Source organism: Cryptomeria japonica, chromosome 10 (assembly GCF_030272615.1).
Source record: "Cryptomeria japonica chromosome 10, Sugi_1.0, whole genome shotgun sequence".
In the NCBI taxonomy this organism is placed as follows: Eukaryota; Viridiplantae; Streptophyta; class Pinopsida; order Cupressales; family Cupressaceae; genus Cryptomeria; species Cryptomeria japonica.
The window spans coordinates 29,383,511-29,408,752 of NC_081414.1; the positions used below are offsets into that span (position 1 = coordinate 29,383,511).

Below are 25,242 nucleotides of genomic sequence, written 5' to 3' on the forward strand. Positions count from 1 at the left end.
TTAGTGCATTCCTTTAAATCATTAAATGTGCATTCATTTCATTATCATTTAAGTTTCATTTAGACTCATTTAGTAGGTGCATTTTAACCCATTTAGTTTCATCTAGATTCATTAAGATGTATTCATTATCCTTTAATTGCATTAAGGTGCAGTTATTCATTATCATTTAGTGGCATTCATTTAATCATTAAAGTACATTTATTCATTAAGTGCATTCATCTAAGAAATATACATAACATTTGTATAAACGTTTGTTCATCCATTTAAGGGCATTCATCCATAAACATTTAGATTCATCTTAAAAACATGCATCATTTACTCATATCATCATATCATATCATCAACATAAGCAAGTATTATCTATCACAATATCATTATTCATTATCTCATCTCATCATTTAGCATACATCGTCCTCATTGCATTACATTAATAGCATTAAAAAAGCATCATCCATCCTCTACCTGCATCCACATATTAGCAAATCATCCATAGCATGCATATAGAAATCATAATCATCAACATGTACATCTAGAAAGCAAATCATCCATAGCATGTATCTAAGCATAACTCATAAACATCATCCTGCATAAAAACATACATGTCATCACATATATACATATTATATCATCACAAAACATTGGATCTCCTCATATATCGCATAAAAAAGAATACATGTATCAAAGTACAATGATGTCAAAATATATCGGCTACCAAGAGTTATCCAAGTAACAGTCTAATAACAATGTAACAAATGCATAAAAAAATCTCTCAAATAGCACTCTGGCCAGATGTTGCTCCCCCACCACCCTCACCATCTCGCTAAGGAGGACCCATAAGACCACCACTGCTCTGAACCCTCTGAGACCGCTCTGATCTCACCCACTGCATCTGGGAATAGCTCAATGCTCGCTGACTAACTGGCACAACCTGCTCATATAATCCCCACCAATAGTCAATTTCTCCACCTGCCCGTCGCATCTCCCTCAACACCTCCCCAGTCGAACCCTATCCCTGTGCTCCCTCCAACACTCAAACTCTATCATGCAACTCCCTCACCCTGTCCATCAGATCATCTCTCTCTCACATCACTACCGTCAACTCAGCCTCTCGTGCAAAAAGCTTGACATCCCTGGCTGCAATCTTTGCCTCCCTATCCTCTAACCAAGACTGTAATCGTATAATCATAAACTCCCGCAAATCTCCCTCTTCTCCACCTACAGTTCCCTGTCCCATCTCCATAGGATCCTCTCCACCACCTGCGGCTCCCTCTCCCATCTCCATAGGCTCCGCTCCTCGACCAATATCTCTCCCTCCTACTCTCGCTGCTTCCTGTATCAGCGGACCCTATGACAGTCATAAAGGCTGTCCACCTCTGCCTCTCCTCTGTAACGGTCCTCCTCCTCCGCCTCCACCTCCAAATTCACATCCACCTCCACCCCCTCCTCCTCCAAACCTCCACCACCCCCACCACCTCCATCTCCTCCTCCTCCTCCACCACCTCCGCCAACTCTGTCGCCTCTCCTCCTTTGTCGTCGTCCTTTGTCATCCTCGAAAGGTGGTATAGGCTCTGGAGGATTTGAAATCTGTGGAATCAGATGCACGGTACGATACTGTGTGTACTCCTCTGTCACCCCTACATCCACAATCTTTGGCCTCATCTACCATGGTCTCGCCTATAATGCCTGGAACTCTATCAGGGCCTGATCATAAGGTAACATTGGCTCCCACTGAAATCTCTCCCGCACTACCTGTGCATACTCCCCCAAACCCCTCGGCAAACCCTGCCTCCGTCCAAACTGTCTCATCACTCTCCCTAGCAATTGTCTCTCCACATAGTAGGATGTACGACCAATTAAAAAATGTGTCACAAATACATACGGTGGGGCCTCTCCATCATCCTCCCAGGGCTCGCAATCAAGGTATGGCCTCCATATGACCATATCTAAGTCATCCAAAGCCCGCCGCCAAAACTCCAACTTCCCCAAATGGGGTTGGCTCATCAAACCTCCATACATAAGCACATAGGGCTAATCTATCGCCCTAAACCTCGAACATACCGGCCATGTGACTGGCAGGCACTCCCAAGCCCAAATATGTAGCAAAGTGATCCCTACCCCTAGTGATCTCACCTCTCGGTACACTGCCTCGTGTAAATCCCTGTAAAGGTGTGCTAACACACACGACCCCCATGCATAGTGGGTCCCCTCAATCACCATCTGCTCTATCACCTGGCCCCAACCAACAGCCAATCCATGTGAACGTCGATCGAGGCAAAGAAAACCCCTGACGATCCCTGATAACACTGTTGGTAGAGGCTCATAAAGTGTTGTTATATCCTCCCACACCACCGAGTCATCCTCAATATACACATCATCAACGAATATCCTCTACACAACTGTCGTCCCCAAGTACCGATCATATGTCACAAGCTCCCCCTTGATCGGGATATGCAGTATCCTCCACACGTCCTCCAACATCACCGTCATCTCTCCCATCGCCAAATGAAAGGAGCATGTCTCGTTGTGCCATCGCTCCACCAATGTTGTCAATAGTCCGCGATTCGTCTGAATCACAGGTAGGTACATCATGTCATATAATCCTGCTGCACAGACACAATCTATCTCCACCTCAGTCAATTGCTCACGCAACTGTTGTGTCGCAGGGTGTCGCTCCCGCATCTGTAAGACAGAAAGATCCTCCTACACATATCAACACAAACATCAATTGTTTTGCTACAAACTTTTTTAAGTTCAACCTAGACTATCAACAGATACTTTGATCAAGTATCTTCGAGTCTCAACAGGTAATCGATCATGGCAAACCTAGACTACAACAGACATTTATCACAATGACTTAGTCTCAACGGGGCTGCTATGATTCATCAAAACAACTAATTAATCAATCAACACAGGCATCAGGAGATATTTTCTCTAACACTTGGGCATTTTTTTACAATCACGCTACTCTGTTGACAATAGCGCTACCACTTGTGCACAAAAGCGCTAAAACAACAAACACTCTAATACAACTATACCATAGCACTATTAATTGACAAAAGTGCTACAACCTCTAACCAGCTAAAATTACAAAAGCGCCATAACTAGACCCCAATAGCGCTAAACCAACAAAAGCGCTACAACAACCATGTAATAGCGCCACTATGGCACAAAAACGCTATTTTAGGTGACAAAAGCGCTAAACCAAAGTTTTAGCGCTATTGTCTTACTTGGACTTTGACGATTGAAAAAACATGACAAAAATGCATAAACAACAAAATTCAAGATTTGCATATCGTTGATCTGTAGTCCTTTGGCCACTGGTATCGACGGATTCACTCTAACCGGTGATCTGCTATCGGCACGACCATGATGACTGTTGCTCACTCCTTTACCAAAGGTCACTATCAGAGCTCCAAACTGTCAGGGAGATAGGTGCAAATGAGCCTATTTTTACCCCTTCCCCTCCATTTATACCCCCCAGCCTTAACCCTAATTCACCCCACTCATGGTCGTGGTCCATGTGAACTTCGGAAGCCTCTAATTTCTCTGTTTTAACTTCGATTTTTTCCATTCTTTATACCTATTTTTCTTTTTTTGAAACGATGCGATAAACCGTATCATTTCAAAGAGGGGCAAATGTAGTCACATAAATTTGTCCACTTAATTAAATGAATATTTAATATTTATTTGATTATTTAACCATCAATAACCAGTTATTTAAATTAATATTTAATTAATTTCATCCTCAACCTCTTTTTCTATTAACTAAATAAATTATTTAATTTATTTAAATTAGTTTATTAAGCCACACTCTAAATCAATTAAATGAATAAAACATTTATTTAATTTAACTCATTTCCTCCTTTAAATAAATAAATAAATATTTATTTAAATCCCTAAACTACCTCACCCTCCCCCCCACTTGCATTCTCCTACAAATGCAAGTTGCACAATTTTAGTTGAAATAAGTAATTTTATTTTAATTAAAAATCTTATTTTCTATCACCCACCAAACCCACTTACATCCTAAACCCATTCTAGATTCTTCTAAACCATTCTAAATTAACTTAATCCCATCCACTAATTATTGTCACATTCCTGAGCAACTTGAAATCACTTCTCAAAGCCTCGAACTCTTTGAAAAGCATTAAAAGTTTTATGTCTTCAACAAGTTAACCTCCAAAGTCTTTCAAACCATTAATGGTTCTTACATAACCATTTATGGCTCTTACATGACCATTAATGGTTAAACTCAACTCACCCACATGGTTAGAGACTTTCCCTCTAACTCAACCCTCATTTAACTCATGGGTCTCTTCAAGCATTTATTGTTTTGACCATGGTTATCTCCACTAACTCTTGCACAAGAGTTTGTCCATTTGATAAAGGCATTATTCATTGGATAAAAGCTTTAGTCATTTTAACTCAAGCCTAACCTTACCTCCTAAGGTAACCTTCAAGTCATCTCAAACATTTAATGTTTCTTCCCTCCTCTCAAACCATCTCATGTTGACATTTGTTATCCTGGGATTGGGTTGAAAGACCTCACATGGTTCATAAACCCATCAATCCTGGCTCTTGTTGAGATTACTCAATCTCAACCATCCATTTCTCCATTTCTCCTATAAATAGAGCCCATTTCTTCTTCAAAAGGATCCATAAATCTTGTATGCATCAAACTTATACTAATTTTGAGAGAGCATTTAGAAGCATTTTTCTTTGTTATTTTGGCTAAAATTGGCATAAAATAATTAAGATACTTTCTCATATTAGCTTGTTTACATTTGCATAATTAGTTATCTTCATTTTTCATAATCTTGAATCTCCATAAGACATCCATAATAGTGCAAAAAGTTGAGGGCTACACTCATGTGGAACTTGGAGAGAAGAGGAACAAGGGAGGAGCAACTATCAGCATGTTGGAAAGCATCTTGGGGAGTTTTGTTTATTTCCTTCGTTTTTGTGTGCTTTTCATTATCTGTTTTATATCTCTCTTGGTATGCATGTTGAGGATTATAGTTTCATTTGCCATTCGTTTTTTATTGCCACTAACAATACTAACGACTTTGTCTTATGTTCTTGTGTCCTTTTTAGCATGCATCAATAACTATTGATAGCCTTCCCCTATCAACCAAAATATATATTTACATAGTTATCATTACACAAAAATAATCTAATAAGATAACATATTCAATTTTCATCGTTATATTTTAAAAAATTATTATTTATCATCAATTTTTTCGTTTTCAAATATTTTTAATTATAAAATCTTAATATCTACTTTTGAAAGGTTATTCACCCATTAAATAATTTTGACATGCAAATCAAATTTATTGGAGTCCCGTTGGAGCAATAATTACTCAAGTTAATTATTTTGCAAAATGAGAGTCATTTACAAGATGTGTTTCTGGTTAAAAAGTATAAGGGTCAAATAAAAATATTTTTTTGTTGTAAAGGCATAGAGAGAGAGAGAGAGAGATGAAATGAAAGTTTTTATTGACATCCACAACCAAGAGTCTATAAGAATGGGACTGAAGAATTGAAACTAAAACTACCAAAACATATATAAAAGATGACAATCCCACTAATTATTATTTCTTGTTGTTTTCTAATTCTTTGTCAATTTTGCATCTTTTGATCAAGGAACTTGCCATTGTTGCTATCTTTTCCTCTTCAAACAAAATCGCTAAAGACAATTATTTCTTGTTGTTTTCTAACTTTGTCAATTTTGCTTCGTTTGATCAAGAAACTTGCAGCTTTTGCTATCTTTTCCTCTTCAAACAAACTCACTAAAGATCTGATCGAATGTCCCATAGTACATTTCATATGTAATCCAATGGCACCTTTTGCTATCTTTTCCTCTTCAAACAAGATCACTAAAGATCTGATCAAATGTCCCATTTTACATTTCATGTGTAATCCAATGTGGTATATCTTACATTCAATAATCAGATGTCCTCTATATCTTACACTCCATGAAGTAATGCCACCTTGTGGCAAATCCCAATTGGAGATCAGCTGGGAACATATCTTCTAAAATTTTAAGCCAGTAAATAGTAGAGAAAAAGTCAAGTTAGCCGTTAGAATATACCCTCTGGTTGGTCCGAAGGGGAAAAGGCTATGGTTGCATCACAGGCCTGGCAGCGTCAAGTCGCTGCGTCCCCCGTACTTCCAGCATTATTATTCCAACGGCCAAGTGTCGATGGGCTAGAATGCCACGTGCTTCCATTGATCACCCTCTGAATTATCACCGCCGGACCACAACACATGCAGCTTGTCAACAGTCGGAACTCGGAAATTTCTTGGTCGTGGCTTTCAACAAGCAAACCCCTCGACATTTAGTGGGGCTGTGGCTTTCATTGGTCTAAAGTTGCAGTTTGCTTCCTCGATTTTAGCAGAGTTCCGAGTGTGAAGAGACAGACAGCTAGAAATATTTAAAGACGGATAAACCAAGAAAAGACTTCCCTTGTTCTTTCCGACTGCCAAGTGAAATGCAATGGTTGCAGAATCAGCAGCTCCAGAGTTTGTGGAGCGCAGGCATTCGTTTGAAGGGGGCGTAAGGTAAGCCCTGGATGGCTCAGCGTTGGCGTGCGCAGGTGTGGATCATCCGCGCTTGCACCAGCATTGTGGTCTTGACCTGCATTGTGCAATTTCACACATTGTTGCAAATCTGGGCCCCCAATCTGCTTAGCCGCTGGCCGCCTTGCTTCGCTCCGCCGGATTCCTCTTCTTCTCCCGATTTCGACTCTGCAATTCAAGAAATCGCTGCCAAATTCACTCTTCCTCCTAAAAGTGAGTAATCCGACGAATTCTTGACAATTGATTTCAGGACTTCTACCATTTCTTTATAACTGCATTTAATGATTTTCAATCAGGTGACTTTTGTCTTCTTGAATTGTGTAACCGAGCTGTTCTTTTTGTTTAATTTAAAATTTAATTGCTATTCATTATCTTGAATTTTTTAATATGCATGAATGTCTCGTCCTCTATATGCACCTTGACCTTCTTTAACGCGACTGCGTTTCTTGTCATGAAATTCTATTTATTTAGCTGGATTTACACTGCATTAGTTGTATGACATTATTTTATTTCTTTTTCTCTGTGGTGTTAAGATTTCTGTTAGTTGATTCAGCGGTAGAAGTTTGTTCCATTTATACTATTGCAGTAGATGAATGCCCGGCCCTGCCCCGCATTTTTCCGCTTGGACTTTTCAGAAGTGAACCATGTATGCGAGGACTACCAAAATGTTTAATTATTCTTTTCCAGCAGGAGGCTTTCTGGAAAAGGCCTTTCTCAATTCTGGATATTCATTGCATCACCCTAGGTGACGATGCATTGCCTCGATGAGGATGTATCAATTTTTGTACTTTAGTCTTTAAGCCATCTGATTCTGCTTTTGAATGCATTGCAAAAGTATCTAAAAGGGCCTCGAATTGAATTCTAATTTTGAGTGTCTTCCATGCTTAAAAGAGTATAAAAGGCCTTAGATTGCTAACAGCATGGTGGAAATTCTTGGATGGAATAGAGTTTTTAATTATTTTAATCTATGCCCTCAGAAAGCTTTACACGGTTTATGGGACTGGGAATAGATTATACAGCAGATTTAATGTAGCTAAGGTTTTGTTTACATGATTGCTCTAAAAAGCTAGTCTTATCAAATTTGTCTCTAACTCACATTTGTTAATCATTAACTCTCATTTTTTGATGCTCCAAAATATCTGAGAGTCGTCGAGTCACTTTAGTAGATAGACTCTGAAGGCTACATAAACTATTCAAATATAGTGGCTTTTTAGTGTCTCTTTTTCTTATTTGCCCATACATATGACAATGCACGTAGCTCATGCCCGTCTCCTCTTTGCTTGCATAAGCACAAGTACTCTTTTGTTTCAATCTCTGTTTTTTTGTCTTACTTTCCTATACATAGGGCAATGCAACTTTACATGTACCTCATTCTCATATCCTCTTTGCTTGCATTGGTATAAATGCTCGTATTTCCATATATCTGCAGTTCTAGCTCATTCTTATATTCTCTTTGCTTCCATTGACACAGACACTCTTCTTGTTTCAATATCTCTCCTTGAACTGCATGATGATCAGAACTGGGTGTCTACAGCTTATGCATGCATATTTTGTCTTGGAAGTCTTTTTGTCACGAATATACTGTTTGGTGCTCCAAATCATGCCCTGAAGCTTTAGAGAATATGCCCTTAGAATCCAAACTCAGGGAACAAAATTGGTTCAGATAAACTGGGGCTCATGATCAAACTGCAAGTGATCTGGGCCAGTTGACAAGAGCAGGTAACTCTTCTACACTTTTAGCTCTGCTAGGTCAAGAAGGGCATTCCTAGAGATCTTATGAGAATTAAAGAAAACCAAAAACAAAAGGTCACACAACTTAGCCACACCTTGTGCATAAGGATACTCAAAAAATTTGTCACTGCTTATACTAGCTTACTGGTCTTGTAGACCAGTGATCTCTTAACAATTGATTATTATCAGGTTATGATGCAACTAAAGCTGCAAAACCAAATTTATATCATCCGATAGTTTCACTTCATGTATAACCTCGAAAACCTAAAACATGCATAGCTCTCTGAAGGTAAACAAACAATTGTAGGCTCCCAAAATGTGTGATAGAGGTAAACAATAATGAGTTTATACAAACTGATAGGACATAAAGTATAATAATTTATAAGTAACAAAAGATGATATTCAATGCCAACCGTTTGTTACCAGTGCCTACTCCATTAGGAAACAAAATCAAGAACTCAGAAAAGGAAGAAAATATTTATGCAAAACCTATCAGATAAATTTGAATTTTGTTATGGAATCCAATCAGTCTGCCTGTAAATTTATCCGAAATGAAATCAGATAAATTCAAGTACATCCTGAAGTAGGCTTTCTTATGTGGGTTTGGAAAGGTACATTTACCAATAACATACAAGTGTCTTGTCCAACTTGATTCTAAAGGCCGGTCACAAATCTACAAGAAGTTAGCAAATGTGGCCCCTAGAACCATGATAAGTACCTGTTCCCAGAATACTACACTAGCTATTGCAAATTTGCTTCCAATGAGTAGTATTGGCATGTAACTTCTTCACCATATTTCATACAAATCTTTCCCACAACCTTTCCCAATATCTGGCATACTCTTTTTGATCACCCTAGAATGCATTGTAGGTTGTCCTATAAACAAACTTAGTTGAGAGATCATACAAACTTCCATGGAGGGAACTTGTATTTAATTCATGAATTTGCCCATTTTTTCTACATAGTTAACACCTGTCCGAATATGAACCATTGCATGCTAGCATTAAATTCACCATAGACCATATAGCATAGTCACTCAAACCTAAAATGAGAATTTCAATCTGTGGAGGACCCATTTTCATTAATACACATGCCAGTTGCACCAATTGACATTTCTTTGAATTGGATCCTTTACAAAAAAGGGAAAAAATCTCCTTCAGATGACTTATGCGTTAGGCTTGCAGAGACTTAATTTCATTGATTCTCTGCTGTAAATTAATGCTAGAATACGAACACTATTCCATTGATAAATTATCTTCTAGTTACCACAAACAGTATGGGAATGGTTTGATTCCCATTAATTCCCCCAACTAGCATCTCCTTGATCAGCAACTCTGCACCCAAATCGTATTTGCTGGTACAACTATTCATCATGTTGTCATAAATCCTCAATGATCACTACAAAAATATTTCATCAACAAAGTAATCAATGCTTTGGTCAAAATATATTTAATCTTCCCTTTTAATTCCCACCCACTTTTCCATCTTTCAAACTTGTATTTGAATCTTTGGATAGAACTTAAAATCCATCTAATTTGAATATACATCATAGCATTATATATAAATTGGTCCAATTTTAGATCCAAGCCTTACTTCAAGTCACTTAAATTCAACACCTTCTCAATTGATACTGCAACTGAAAGATTCTCTCAACAAACCCTATACTTTGTTGCTTTTATTTAAATACTGAAAGCAAGACTCGTGGCTAATCCATTTGAACTTTGCTCTAGATCAAGGGTACAAATTAATCACCCTTTAGATCAATGTCTGCAGGCAATCAACAGGCTCTCAAAATGCTCACCACTTGATTGGTAGATCCATCTTCTATTTCCCTAAGCAGCTCATTTGCACTTTATGTTAGCTGTTAAGTACCCACAATTATCAACTGTTGAGATCCTATGCTCCCAAAATCATTGGATGTGGTAGATTGGTAGCCCACCCAAAGAATGCTCTACCTAATTGTCAATCCATTGCAATTGATAGAATTATAACATGTGTCATCAAATATATGGTCTATATAACTCCGTGAAATTGAGTAAATCTGCAAGGAAAACACAACTAAATAGACAAAAATGGCTCACCATTGTTTTCCAGCTGAAACCATGTGCCATAATTTCATTCCTTCCTACAAATAAGAACCCCTATATAAGTTCCATATATTTGTCCTTTGGCCAATAGGAAGGGTAATAACTCATTAAAGATGCAAATCATAGCAAAGTAATGACCATAGGGTTTTATGGCTCCTCATTAACAAATACAAAACTATCACGGTTCATATGATTCATAAGCAATGCTAAACATACATATAAAGTATATCAAGAGATATCCTTCTCGAGGGGCCAATTTCATTTTATGTGTGAGAAGTTGATTATTAAAAATAGGTGCATCAAGAAGGATATCTCTCGGCATATTTTATATATATTAATTTCTATAATTATGTAATTATATGCAGTGATAACTACAACACTCATAAACAGCAAATAAACAATATGATTTCATTAGATTCCATAAAAGAATTGATTTCTCATACCACAAAAAAGGACCTAGATTTAAGGCTATGCACTCAAATTATACAAGGATTAGATGTTTCTTGTGGTCATCAGCAGATCTAGGTAGCTCTACATGTGGAAAAGACCCTCCCTTGCACCAACAGTATCAAATTTTCGTTTCCTCACAGTCACTGCAATGCCAAATAGGTCTGTGAATTGATACTTGCTTCTACAAACTGCCACAATTGCAGTCAGATCAGACTATAACCTTTTCTCTTCCAATGCCCATACTAGTGATCAGCCTTTTTAACAGATAGTAGCCACTAATGTTGGTCTATCAAAATCTGTTTAGCAAACTTGGCACTCAGCATCAAGTTAATCCACTGTAAACTCTTTCGTTGTCTTGCAAGTGACTTTGATAATGCATAGATCTGCTTGCCATTTGTAATTTCCCCTACTTGAGAATGCCCTAAATTTGCCCTAATTCTCAATTTCCAAATAAACAAGTGGGGTTAGAGAATACCTTTCACTTTGAGTGTGACCCTACAAACAAGTTAGGGATTATTCATAATCATAATTCATAAAATAGATCTCTTTAATTAGAAAGCAACAAATATATATTAGAAATATAGATCTAATCACAAGATTGCTTAAACCAGTTTGAGAAGGCTCAACCATAGAAGGGCTAAGATAGGATGACTCGATCGGGTGCCCTCGAGATCCTCTACCCTAGGCCCGAAGGCGGACCTTCTCCCTCCCTTGGCCTCATGTGGCTTGTGCCATCCATATGAAGTGGGGTATCTAGTGAGGTGTCATATAACTGTTCCCCTCAATCTTGCCACTTCTATCCTACTTCCATGCTTGAACATTCTTAATGCACTCATTTACCATGATAGAGAACATGAGGAGCATTCACAATAGGGTGCCCTGGAAGTCCATCCTTTCTAATCCCAAAGGCAGTACCCTTTGTACCCCTTTGGCCCCATGGGACTCCCCGGTCATATACATGAGGTGGTGTACCAAGAAGATGACCCCAACACCGTTCCTCTACTTGTAATCCTCTCTCCTCTTATAATTGGTTCATGTCAACAATTGATCAATGTAGAGATAGTAGGAGAGCTGCAATAGGGTGCCCTTGACCCATAACCCTAGGCCCAAGGTCAGGACCTCATCCTCCTTGGCCCCATTTGGTCCTTAACCATCATCATGAGGTGGCCTTGTGGTCCTCAACCAATGGTCTCCAACCATCTTTACAAGGCACCATACCTAGTGAGGAATCTTTCACCATTTCCCCTCCTTGCACTCCCTTCCTTCCACATGATCGATAGAAGTATATGGATATTTAGATTCAAGCATATTTGTAAAGTAATCTAATAGATTATAATAGATTGCCTTGCTGTAGATATGATTGTATTTTCTGATGCAGATGTAATTCTGGTTTGATTACTGCCATAATCCTAAAATTCTGCTCACAAGTCTGCTATATATCTGCTCATAAGTCTGCTATAATGATCTTCAAATCTTTCATAGGGATTGAGGCACCACCTTTCATGAGAATTGAGTCACAACTTTTCATTGCTGCCTCTGAGAATAATATATTATTATCCAAACTGATCTCCCTTGGATCCTGTTGATGTGTTTTTTACGCACATGCGAACACAGAATAAAATACCCAAAAGTATCTTATCCTCTCTTGAACAAACTTCTCAAACGCTGAAGATTAGCTTAAGGATCACTTGAGATAACTCCAAGGTTCATAAATGTCGGGTCACGACGTGTAGATAAGCATAGTTGGTTTGATGTGATTATGCTGGAATCACGAGGGGACTTACGTTGAATTGTCGAATGCTTGAATCACTGGAACTCGATCATCTGATATTGCAATCTTGTGATGCTTTTTGTCCTAAACTAGCTTGAATTGAAAAAAGGGCAAAAGGAAAGGGTTGAGAGAGTCTATTCTAAGACCTAGAATGTAAGAAGATAGGTGAATGATTAGATGGAATCCTACTGGGCGAGGTCTCACCATCAACTTGAACAATTTGACACAAGCTCAGTGCAATCTTCTAAGGTGCATTTCAAAGATGTTCAAATCATCACCATCAAACATTGATCACCATTCAAGTTAATGCATAAACAATAGATGCATAACAATTTGAAGTAAGTTCATATCATTCTAGTTGACCACGTGTTGATGTGTTTTTTGTGCACATGCGAACACAGAATAAAATACCAAGGTATCTTATCCTCTCTTGAACAAAGTCTCTCATATGCTATGCTTCGCGATCAAATGAGACAACTCCAAGGTTACGAAATGTCAGGTCTTGACGTGTGGATAAGTTTAGTGGTTTGATGTGATAATGCTGGAATCACAAGGGGACTTACGTTGTACATGAATGCTCAATCTTATCATGGATCAGGATAAGTATGCCGATAACTTATTATTTGGCAATGAAGCTTCGGACTTAATTCTTACTAAAAAATGAGCAATAGGAATAGGGTTTAGGAAATCTATTCTAAGCCTAGGAATGTAGGAAATGATGAATGGATCTGGTGGAATCAAACCAGGCAAGGTCTCACAATCAGGTATTCACACAAGCTTAGTGCAATCGTCTAAGGTATACTTAAGAATTTTCAGGCTATCACCATCAAACGTTGACCCCATCCAAGTTGATGCTTGTCAAGGGACGCGTAATAGTTGAAGTTAAGCTTACTTAAATTCTAGTTGACCACACAAGGCGGACTTACCAGCGGCAAGAGGCTAGTGGTATGGATTAAGGATTCCACATAAATAAATTCAACAAATCTTCCACTCAATCTAACATACATGAAAATAAATTCGAAACTAAAATTCTAATCTAACTTGGAGGAATTGAGAACCATGAATGCAAATACAACACTTGAAGAGCAAAATCACCAACAATTGAACAATGATTATGATTCAAATAGCTGCAGCATATACCAACAATTCTACAAAAACTCTCTCTTACAAATGAGAGACAAGGAGGCATATATAGAGCCTCAAAACAAATGAATGGCTCGGATTGATTCAAGATCAACGGCCAAGATTACAGTATAAAACCCTAATTAGGGTTTGTACAACCACCATTACATTGGCCAATAAGAAACGAGGGTAGGTAAGATTAAATAATATTTGATGTAGTGTCATGTGTCACCTATTCCCTCCTTGAATGAATGTTGACTTGATACCCTTTGATTGAACGAGTGGTGACTAGGATGCCACCTCAACTTGCCTTATACACTTTACCAATTTGCCTTGTACATTCTTCATCTTCACGATGTTTGGAATCCCTTATGATACTTTACATTCCATCCTTATGTTAAGGAATTCCATGAAATGTTCCCTCCTTATGTTTGGAAAATTTCCCAATCTTGGAATCCTCAAATATTTCCTTCCTTGACGCACTTTGATATTGAAATTCCTTGATGTAGTTCTGGATTTCTTGACGTAAAATCCTTTGTGTTCATTTCTTGAACTTGCTTTCCTTCATTTCTTCACCATCAAAGTGAAGTCTTCTTCATTTTTGATCTAGTCCTCGCCTTCGCCTTCTGGAATCTCTATCTGGAAATCTCCATCCAATCTTTGAAGTATTGATCTTCCTTATCCTCATTGCATGCATCCTCCCTCACCTCAAGCCTTGATCATTGTACTTCCTTTCCTCGTAACAGTCTTGCAAAACAAACAAGCATTGAATCAAACACCCATGTGATAAACTTGATTTACAACCTTGGTGGGAAATCCATCCGCATATGGACTCGTCATTCCTCAAAACCATCTGCATAATCCTTGTCCATTCTTCACTTGGTGGAAATTTGATGCCTATCTAGACAACTTCCCTCCTTTGTAATTCCGCCCTGTAGTGGAAATCCGACCCTCATCCAGACTCACTGTCCTTGAAAATCTTGTGTTGACTGGATCACCATTCCATGGAGTGGAAATCCGGACACCATCGGGACTTTGTTCCTGACATTTGTCCCAACATGTGATAGGTAGTCTTAGAAAATTGTAACACCAACTTTGGAAAATATGAAGGTCCAAATTGAAATTTGGAAAATTCTCCTCAAGAAAAACTGATTTTCAGACTTGGGATAAGTCTGATCACAATTGCTAAGTCTGAAGACACCCATGTAAACTCAGAAAATCAAGTACTTGGAGCCCAAAAATGAATGTCCAGGTCTGAAAATATAAAAGTTGTAATAAAAGTCTGATTTTCTGAGGACAAAGTCTGAATACGCCCTCCAATGCCTGAAAATACTCAGAAAATGGTGTATTGAAGTCTGATTTTTTGATTCTCAAGTCTGAATACACCCTCTGAAAGTCTGAAAATGGCTCCAAAAAGTCTGAAGACACTCTGAAAATGATGAATATCAATGGCTGAAAGTAGTCACAGCCATGTCACATGCTTGCATTTGAATTATTTTGACCTTCAAAACTCAGAAATGGTCACATCTAGGCACAACTATGTGGCTGGAAATGAAGTTTCAGTCTGAAGACAACTTGGTATACTCAGAAAAAATATCAAAATTAGTGCCAATAAGTATACCACAATTCTGAAAATGCTTGGAAAAGGGTGTGAAAAAGTCTGATTTTTAGTTCTTAAAGTCTGAAGACACCCTTCCAAGGTCCAACAATGGCTGCCCAATGTCTGAAGACAACCTGCAACTTCAATAAATCAATCATTTAAACTTGTCGCAGTCATAGAAACACCTGTATTTGATGAATTTCACCTTCCCAAAGTGAAATTTGTCAAATCTGGGCACAAACAAAGCGCTGGTAAAAAATATCTAAGTCTAGAGACAAATCTGAAAGTGAAGTTTCAGACTTAAATCAGCAATGGAAGCTCCACCATATGCCCAAAAAAACTCATAAGAAATGACACCCAAGTAAAATTTTCCAAGTTGGCAAGTGGCTGGAAATGAAAATCATTCTGAAAACAACCTGCAACTATGGAGTTTCAGACTGTAACAATAATGGCAGCCCTTGAAAATGCACTGAAAACTCCTCCAAACAGCGCTAAACCAAAATCGCCTTAGTGTGGATGAGCTAGGCAATGAAGAATAATTCTGAAAATGTGTTCCCAGCCAACAATGGAGGTCAAATCACTCCTAGCAATGGCGCCCAGCAAGGTCTGAAAATAATGGCAGCCACCAAGCATGAAGAAAATCACCCCAAACAACGGCACAAAGCACTCCCAAATAAAAATCAAAATTTTCCCAGCTATGGCGCCATTTCAAAATTCTGAAAAATGTCTTCAATGGCAGCTCGGATCTGCAACAATGGAGGTTGGAATAGCCAAGCTGAAAAAAATGGAGGAAAGAATCTTCAATCCAACACTTCACTTCAGCACTTTGCCAAAATTCACCAATAAGGGAGAAAAATCACCTTTCATGGAGACACCTAGCAGATTTAATAATAAAATAATGTTGGGAGACTCCTCTCATATACTTGCTTTTACCTTTCACTTTCACCACACAAGCAATGTGGGATAAAACACTTGCTTGGTGGAAAACTAACTTGCTTCTAGAAGGTTCAAAATTGCAAGTTATTTAATTTTTCTTTTAAAATTTTGAATAATCATTAATCATTATTTAAAAGCAAAGAAACGGGACTTGGACTCAGCTCGGACTCGGCAAGGCCGAATCGGACTCGGACTCGGCAAGGCCGAATCGGACTCGGAGTCAGACTCGACTTCAAACTCAGCTAGACTCGGGAAAGTGAAAACTCAAGAAATTTAGAGATTTTTAAAGATTTAAAACTTGTTTCAAGCACCCTTTATTGAATACTCCTTAAAGACACAATAACATCATCAAACTCGGCTCATTTGATTACATACACAAGTATACATCAATCACATAGGCATAAACGCAAATTGTAGCTGAAGGAAATAACAAACATAGATATATAAATATTGTCAAATGTATACAATATTACAAAACTCATGGAATAAAAAATCCATGTCATCATATCATCATCATCAAATGTTTCATACAAATACCAAAGGTAAATACAACTACAAGCCTATGGCTCAGAGGAGACAGCAAGGCTGCACCCTCCGGCCCCGGCCCCCTGGAAAGGCATCTAAGGTAGGTCCTGGATGATTCGACAGCCATAGCCGCTCCCCGTGACACCATGTCATGCTCACCAACATCAGGAACATCTGTGTCACTATCTGCCTCCGAATCTCCTATCTGTGCTCATGCTCTTTGCTCCTCCTCTGCCATGGCTACAGTCTTAGACTCTATATCTACCTAGTCGATCCAATCAGTGTCAGACTCGGAGGTTAAATTTTCCCTACTTCTATCAACGCAATTTCCCCCCATATTTTTCGACGGGGGTTTGGGGGCAGCACCCCCAAGGTGGGGTCAAGGGGCCGAGGGGCAGTGCCCCGCAAGGCCAAAAAAAATTATTATTTAATAAAGGGGTTGGGTGTTATTTTTCTATTGGCTGACATGTTGTAACTCTAATTTTTCTCATTCTCAGGCGGAGGTTGTAGTGAACAAAGACGAGACCGTTCATTTTTAAAAAACTTTTTAAAATGTTTTTTTTTTGTCATTTTACGTAACCTAGCCAGTAGCCGAGTTTCAAGCACTGGACTCGCCGAGTTTGACGAGTTTTTGCCAAACTCGCCAACTCAGCGAGTCTAGCGAGTGACTCGAACGAGTCCGAGTTCGAGTCCCAGAGACTCGGCAAGCATGTCTCGGACTCGGACTCGCCGAGTCTGGCGATTTTCGTTTCTCTGTTTAAAAGCAATTAAAATGGGGCTTACTTATTAAAATATTTCAATTTAAATAAAAAGTAAGCCTCCAGGGGAAAATCGACTTGGGTTGGGATTGAAAAATCCCTTTAAAAATCATTGAAGTGTCAAAAATTTCCCCACAAGGGAAAATCGACCCTAGCTTGGATAAAAATCCATGCATAACTTCATCAAAAATGCACACAAAACTCCCTAGGGGAAAATCGATGGCGAATTGAAAATCCACACTCCAAACTCACTTCACTTGCAAGAATTACTCCCTGGTGAAAAATCAACCTCTGTCTGGATGAAAATCTGAACTCAAAATTCATCAAAATGCTCTCAGTGGAAAATCGACCTCTATCTAGATGAAAATCCAGACAAAAATCCGTAGTCACTTGTCACAAAACATCCTGGTGGAAAATCGACTCAGGCATGGAATCATCCTCAACGTTGTCCACACTATAGTTCGCACTCCAATCCGCACTCCTAGTGGAAAATCGATGGCAGTCTGGATAAATCCTGACACTTAGCCAAATTTTAGCACATCCTTAGCCAAATTTTAGCGCTTCCAAGGGAAAATCGATCCAAGTATGGATAAACAGTGGTAGAAAATCATAGCCAGTATGGATTTCAGGGGAAACCCATGTGTAGTGTGGATTTTGAGTGGGGGAAAAGGGTGGGTAGTCTGGAATGCGAGGGGAAAAGCACCTCTAGCATGGATTTTGACCTTTTAACCCTTGGAATATGGATTCCCTTAGGAATTTGTCATTTTAACCACTTGAAATCACTTAGAAACTTCAAAATTAAACTGGACTTAGGCAAATTTTTCAAAAAATTGAGCGAAACACTAGGAAATTTGTCAAGATAAAGTGCGAAATCAACTTAAATAATACCTTAGGAGCGAGAAAACAACTCCTAAAGGTCTTAAAACACCTTGGCACTTTAAAATCACCGATATGCGTGTTTAAAACATGTTAATGCTCAAGAAGGTCAACACTTGGACAAAATTTAGGATCATTAAAATATCAACGTTTGCAACTTGATCCTATTCAAAATTAAAAAAACCCTCTCATCGGCAAAGGCAAACACTAGGAAACTAGGCAAAACTTCCACTCTAAAAAGTGAAAAGTGGGGGTCCCCATTTGAGAATGGGGCGATGTGTGAAGACGTCACAACACCACACAAGGCACAATTACAATCAGCAAGAGGCTAGTGGTATGGACAAAACAAATTCCACATAAATGCATTCAACAATTTCCTCCATTCAATCTAATCAAAGTGAAAGCAAATTGAGAAGTCAAGATCATGCAAGTTGTTGAAGTAACAAATCAAATTCACCATAACTTCAATGAAATCAATTGCTCTTTACAACAAGGTTTGGCAACAATCTTTGCCTTCTCCTAATCTAACTTCTAGTCTAATCTAGCTACCATCATAGCTCTATTCACTATTCACTACTCTATTCACTAACTATTTTTCTATTGACCTTTACAAATGAAGTGCTTGAGCCTTTTATAATGCTCTCAATACAATTCAATGGCTTAGATCAATTTGAGATCAATAGCCGAGATTTTACAATGAAAACCCTAATTAAGGTTTGTTACAACAAACTCAATTTTGGCCAATGAAATAATTACAACACTTTGGCATGACCAATAGATAATAGGGGTAGGTGCCTCGAAGTTTGTGTCGTCATGTATGAGTCAAGTTCATCACATCTAGATGTGCTGATGTGGAACTTCTTTGATTGGTTGAGTGGCGACTGGGATGATGACTAGGATTTGTAGACTTAATTCATCACCATGAAGGGATGTTGAGAGATATCTCTTGATACTCAACATTTCAAGCTCGCTCAAAGTAGTGGCGATGTTGGGAAGCATCATTCATCCATTCTTGTTTGCTCATCCTGCCTTGAGATGATTGTATAATCTCTCCCTTATACTTCAAGATCTTGACCTTTTCATGTCATCTTAATGCGAGGAGAGTACATGAGATTCCTCCTTGATACCCTTGTGCTTGTTGATGAAGTTTTCTTCCTGAACTTGCATGGTGGTGGAATCTTGCAATCTTCTCTCTCTCGTTTCTTCAAGGTGCTGCTTTGCAAATTGTATCATCCTCCTTTCATATCTGCAAAACAAAACAAGTACGGTATCAAATACTCATGACATATAGCTTTTACACACCTTAATATGATCTCTGATTTTCATGTATTGCAGGTCTGATAGGTGTATCTAGGGGAGATCAATCCTTTTGATGACTGAATTTGCTATCTTTATGATGAAATTTGCTCAATATGCTTCCTTGTTGAGTTAATTCGCCTTCTCAATGATGAACTTTGTTGTCAAAGTTAATTGAAATCGTTGTCTGCTGATCAGATTCGCTGTAGGAGAGAAATATTTTGAATTGGTGATTGAATGAATGATCTTAATCTTCTTCTTATAGGCGCTTAAAGGAAAGGTTGTGTCTCTCCCTATGTAGGCCGACCTGGCTTAATAAAAATAAAATTAAGTTTGTTTTCCCTTGCTGGCTGACTTGACACAATTGAAACAAATTTATATTTCCCTTTTGGTGCCAAATCCATGTTTGATTAGTCTTTGAAGTGCATTGGAATACTAAGGAAATTCGCTCCCCTCTCTCAATTTGTGAAGTTCGCTCCCCTCCTTCAGTTTGTGAAGTTCCTTTCAAGGAAGTGACCAAGAGCCTAACAGCAACATCATCCTTTGTGTCATTATGGACAGAGCACATGTTTGCAATGTCTTGAATGTGCTCTATGGGAGTAGTAGTTGTTTCACCAGTGAAATAGGGTATATACTCTTTAATGCAGCCACTGGTATATCATTTCTTTGGGCTAAAGTGAGAGGACTTCCCCCATCGATGCTCTAGGGGAGTAGTAGTTGTTTCACCAATGAAATATGGTATATACTTTTTAATGCAGCCACTGGTATATCATTTCTTTGGGCTAAAATGAGAGGACTTCCCCCATTGAAAGTAAGGAAATTCGCTCCCCTCTCTCAATTTGTGAAGTTCGCTCCCCTCCTTCAGTTTGTGAAGTTCCTTTCAAGGAAGTGGCCAAGAGCCTAACAGCAACATCATCCTTTGTGTCATTATGGACAGAGCACATGTTTGCAATGTCTTGAATGTGCTCTATGGGAGTAGTAGTTGTTTCACCAGTGAAATAGGGTATATACTCTTTAATGCAGCCACTGGTATATCATTTCTTTGGGCTAAAATGAGAGGACTTCCCCCATTGAAAGTAACAAAACCCTGATTTCTAGCCATTTGAAACAATGGTCTATTGATATGTGTAGTGGGAACCCTAGATTGTAATGGTCTTGTAAATGGAATAGAACGAGACCTGAGTGATGGAGTTCTTACGACCTTAACACCCCTAACTAGTGACAATGAAGGTCTACCTCTCCGTCTTCTAGAACTTGAAAATGAGAGTTCTGAAAAATTGGAAATTACCTCTAGAAGACGCCTTGTATGAATTTTGGGCATGAAATCAGCAACAAGTCATGTACAGGAGATTGAATCTGTGAGGAGAGTCGCCAAGTGCTTGAATGATGACTGCCTCCAAAGGCTGAGATGCTAAGAGAAGCACTGAATCCTTAGCATGAAGATTGAAAGTCTATCCTACCAAGCATGCCAAAAACTGTTGTCACAAAAGTTTGCACCCTTGCTAAGCTATCAACTCAACAACCTCGTGAAACATGGAAACAACCCCGAAGTGAGGGACCTTGCGCAATGGGGTTGAATCTCCAGAGAAGGCCGACTTCCTTCTCAATCCAAGTGCAGGTGTTGAACTAACTTGACACTCCAAATTCTTATTCTAAACCTATCCTAACAGCTTGCAGAGGAAAAGGGAAGAAGGAAATGCTAAAATGAAAGGAGGTGATGCACCAAGACAAGAGATGTTCCTCTCCCCACCTCGAAATGACACAAAGAATCAATTGAAATACCCCGGAGATGCACAAATGATGCACCAAGACAAGAGATGTTCCTCTCCCCACCTCGAAATGACACAAAGAATCAATTGAAATACCTCGGAGATGTACAAGCTTTAGTTGCATGAATAACCTCAAATACATGTATGGAGGTTAAAATTTGTTGAATGTCAAAATGGGAGAAGGTTTCCCACAAGTCACACTCAGAAACAAGTTAATACAGCATATATGTGAGAGAAAGCCACAAAACATACACTTACAATGAAGGTAAGAGAACATATACAACATGCATAAGTTGAAGGCAAGAATGATAATTTCAATTCATTCTCAAGCCAGTGGCCAAACTTACAGTTGCAAAAATGCAAGAAAATATACAAATCTTAAAGAGAAGTGAAAGAGAAAATAGTAGCTCAAGCCAGCGGGGAGAGAACCCTTTACAATGAGGCTTAACGGCCTATATAGAAAATTGGTCGCAGTGAGGAAACCAATGGTCAAGGAGAGGAAACCTTGACCCTGGCGTGCACAGAGGAATGTCAATTAGGGAGGGCAAGGAAGTGCATAACCCTGACATGGAGTGTGTGCAAGCAACCTGGCCATACCCTGACAAGGCAATCCCAAGAAGAAAAGTACTTCTAGAAGGTGGATTGCTTAATATTCCAAAGTCAAAGCATGCAGACTTGACATGAAGGCTATCAAGTAACCATAAATAAGCATGGCCTTGGACTCCAATTGATGGCAATCCTACAAAAAGCATTAAATGCACCCCTTGTAGTTGATAACATAATCTGGAAGTGTTGCAAGTCGTCAAAAGTCAGACATCAAGAACCCCAAAGTTTTGGGAGGGTTCAAGAAGGAAAAGGCTTGGAACCTGGGGTTTTCGGGGTCAAGAAGGGAAAGGCTTGGAACCTGAGGGTTCTGGGATTTCGGGGTTCCGAAGGAGGAAAGGGAGGAAAGGAGGTTTGAGAACCTGCCTCCCAACAAGACAACACTTAACATTTCATGATTCCATTGGTTTTGTCCTTGATCAACTGGGGCAGTGCTGGTCCATGGCACATATCTCTGATCGGATCTCACTAATGGACCAAGGATGTCATAAAATGACAACATTACCCAAGGCCACCAACACATAACAACTTATGATGAATTCACTCAAAAACTTTTCAAAGGTTTACCAAAAACACCCCAAATGGTATTTTCGATAACTTACACAACTAAGGCAACGTCGAACCGTAGAAGAGTATGCGACTAAATTCCAAAAAAAATTATTTATGGTACTAGAAATATCTCAAACTAGACTTGCCTACCTGTTTGTCGAAGGATTAAAAGAAACTATTTGTGGCTTGGTAAGTGCCCTCGATCCTACATCACTTGAGGATGCTATCCAAGAGGCAATAAAATTAGACATCACACTCACAAGGGACAAATACCATATAAAGAATCAACCTTCAAACATTCATATCAAACCTTTTATAAAAAGGACGAAGGAAAAAAACCTTTTCTACCATACAAAGATAGGAAGGAATGCCTGAAAAGGGGACTATGTTTCAAGTGCAAGAAAGAAAGGGAAGAAGGGCACATTTGTAATCAAGAAAAACTTAAAAGACAATGAGAAGACCTAAATTTGTGTTTTAAATGCAAGGAAGAATGGAGCTGGGACACCAATGTAGAAAGGAAAGTCAAGCACGCAATATGGAAGCATCATTCAGCGAAGAATGGAAAGAAGAGGAAGAAAACCCTATAAAAAGAAGATGAGGCAAAGAAGAGGAAGAGCATGGAGCCCTAGCCACCATCTTACAAGCCTCCAAACACCAACAATTTTGATTCAAAAGTATTCTAAAAGGGGGCAAAAGGTAATCCCACGATTCTATCAAAAAAATCTAGTTGCAAAAATGAAATTGGAAACCAAGGACTTCAAGGGTTTTATAGTAGCCATAACTAATAGATCTATAGCTCATTGTTCCAAGATAATTCCCCAACTAGAAATCACCTTGGGAAAGCACCCCATCAAAGAGGATTTTCATGATGTAACTCTATATGTTGATGTGATATTGGGTACTCCTTGGGACGTGTTGTGGCATTTTCACAAATCGCCCCATTGCAAATGGGGACCCCCTACTTTTTAGGCCTTTTCGGTCTTTTGGCTTTGTTCTTGGGTCTTTTCGCAACAATCTTGTCAGTCTCTTTGCTTTGCGAGTGTTCGAGGGTCAAATTGATCAAGTCTGCTTTTTGTTTGAGCAATTTTGGCTAAGTCTAGGGCTTGTTTTGACTGTTTTAGAGTTTTCTGCCTTCAGTCCTAGATTTTAGGGGTTTTTTGAGGGGGAGGGGGGTCTTGTATTGGAGTCAGAACCCTCTAAGGTTCCGACACGTGAAATTTGAGCGAATTCTGAGCAACTGTCTATTTTTAGAAAGTTCCTATTTTTTAGGGATTTCATTGCCTCCCATAATGTCTTCATTTTGCCAAAAATCAAACTTACTATTTTTAGTAAGTTTCTATTTATAGTAAGTCAACTTGCACCTTGTTCTAGCTCTAACTCTGACATTTGAGGCACTTTCTACTTCTAGAAAGTTCATTTGTGGCAGGTCTTCGCAGCCAGATGATGAAGATTGAGCATTCATGATCATTTCTAAATTCGGAAAGTCAAAGAGCAAGCAAAGTGATCAAAATTTGGTTGTGTGGATATTCAGCCCATGAATGGAAAGCTTGAAAATCACTTCAAAATCCAAGCATGTCATCCTGATTTGCGGTCCGAAATTCATGAAAAGGACGTAAAATCCAAGACTAGGTCAAAATTCCACCCAAGGAGTTAGGAGCGCGCCAAAATCCATGTGCCGTGGAATTCATGAAATTACGTAAAATCCAAGACCAGGTCAAAATTCCCCCCAAAGAGTCAGGAGGGCGTCAAAATCCATGTGTCGTGGAATTCATGAAATTACATAAAATCCAAGACCAGGTCAAAATTCCGCCCAAGGAGTCAAGAGGGCACCAAAACCCATGTGTCGTGGAATTCATGAAATTATGTAAAATCCAAGACCAGGTCAAAATTCTGCCCAAGGAAGCAGTTGGGGCGCCAAAGTGAGGTAGCCAGGAATTCATGAAGTTGTAAAGAATTCCTTCCTGAGGTCAATCTAGCACCCTAGTGGTCTGGAGGGCGCTAAATCAAGGTGGTCCTGGAATTCATGAAAATGTGAAATTCCGCCATCCAATGAATTCCACGCCTAAGAGTAGAAATTTTCCAAGGCAAGGAGGAAATTGAAGGTCGGGAATGGATTGAAAAAGCAAAAAATCCCCTCGGGAAAAATTTCAAAAAATCCATTTTTAAGCATCAAATCTTATCATAAATTCAAAATTTTTGCAAATTTGGTTTTGTAGGAGAATTTTCTATCTCCTCGACCCGGAACCTAAATTTTAGGAAAGTTCCTAAAAAATAGGAGATGTGAAAAATTAGTCAAAAAGCTCCCTACGGACATGATGAATTCAAAGAGCACAAAAATTCCTTCCTCAAGGAACAAATTTCCAGAATTTCTTCTCGAGTTCCAAAATGTGCCCAAGGTTGAAAGCAAGACATAAAAATCAAGGTTCACGAAGAAAATTTCAAAATTCAAAAAAAATTCCTTCCTCAGGGAAGAATTGCACCCAAGAAGAAGAAATTCCAAGAAAGTGAGAATTTGGCTAAGTGTTGGAAATTCTTTCCTTTGGGACAAAATTCCAAGAAAGTGGAAAAATTGACTAAGTGTTGGAAATTC

The 25,242-nt window shown here is 38.8% G+C and overlaps 1 protein-coding gene across 2 annotated transcripts in view; it reads left to right on the forward strand.

Annotated features, from left to right (window-relative positions):
- Window positions 1-6,077: 6,077 nt before the first annotated feature.
- Window positions 6,078-25,242, forward strand: part of LOC131044283 (rhamnogalacturonan I rhamnosyltransferase 1) — a 36,426-nt gene continuing 17,261 nt past the window's right edge. Inside the window, exon 1 of one of the 2 annotated variants that reach the window (XM_057977576.2) lies at window positions 6,078-6,792. In XM_057977576.2, coding sequence (XP_057833559.2) covers window positions 6,573-6,792 — 220 coding nt within the window. In that variant the 5' untranslated portion in view covers window positions 6,078-6,572. The remainder of the gene's footprint in view (window positions 6,793-25,242) is intronic. The other variant, XM_057977575.2, reaches the window with a different exon arrangement.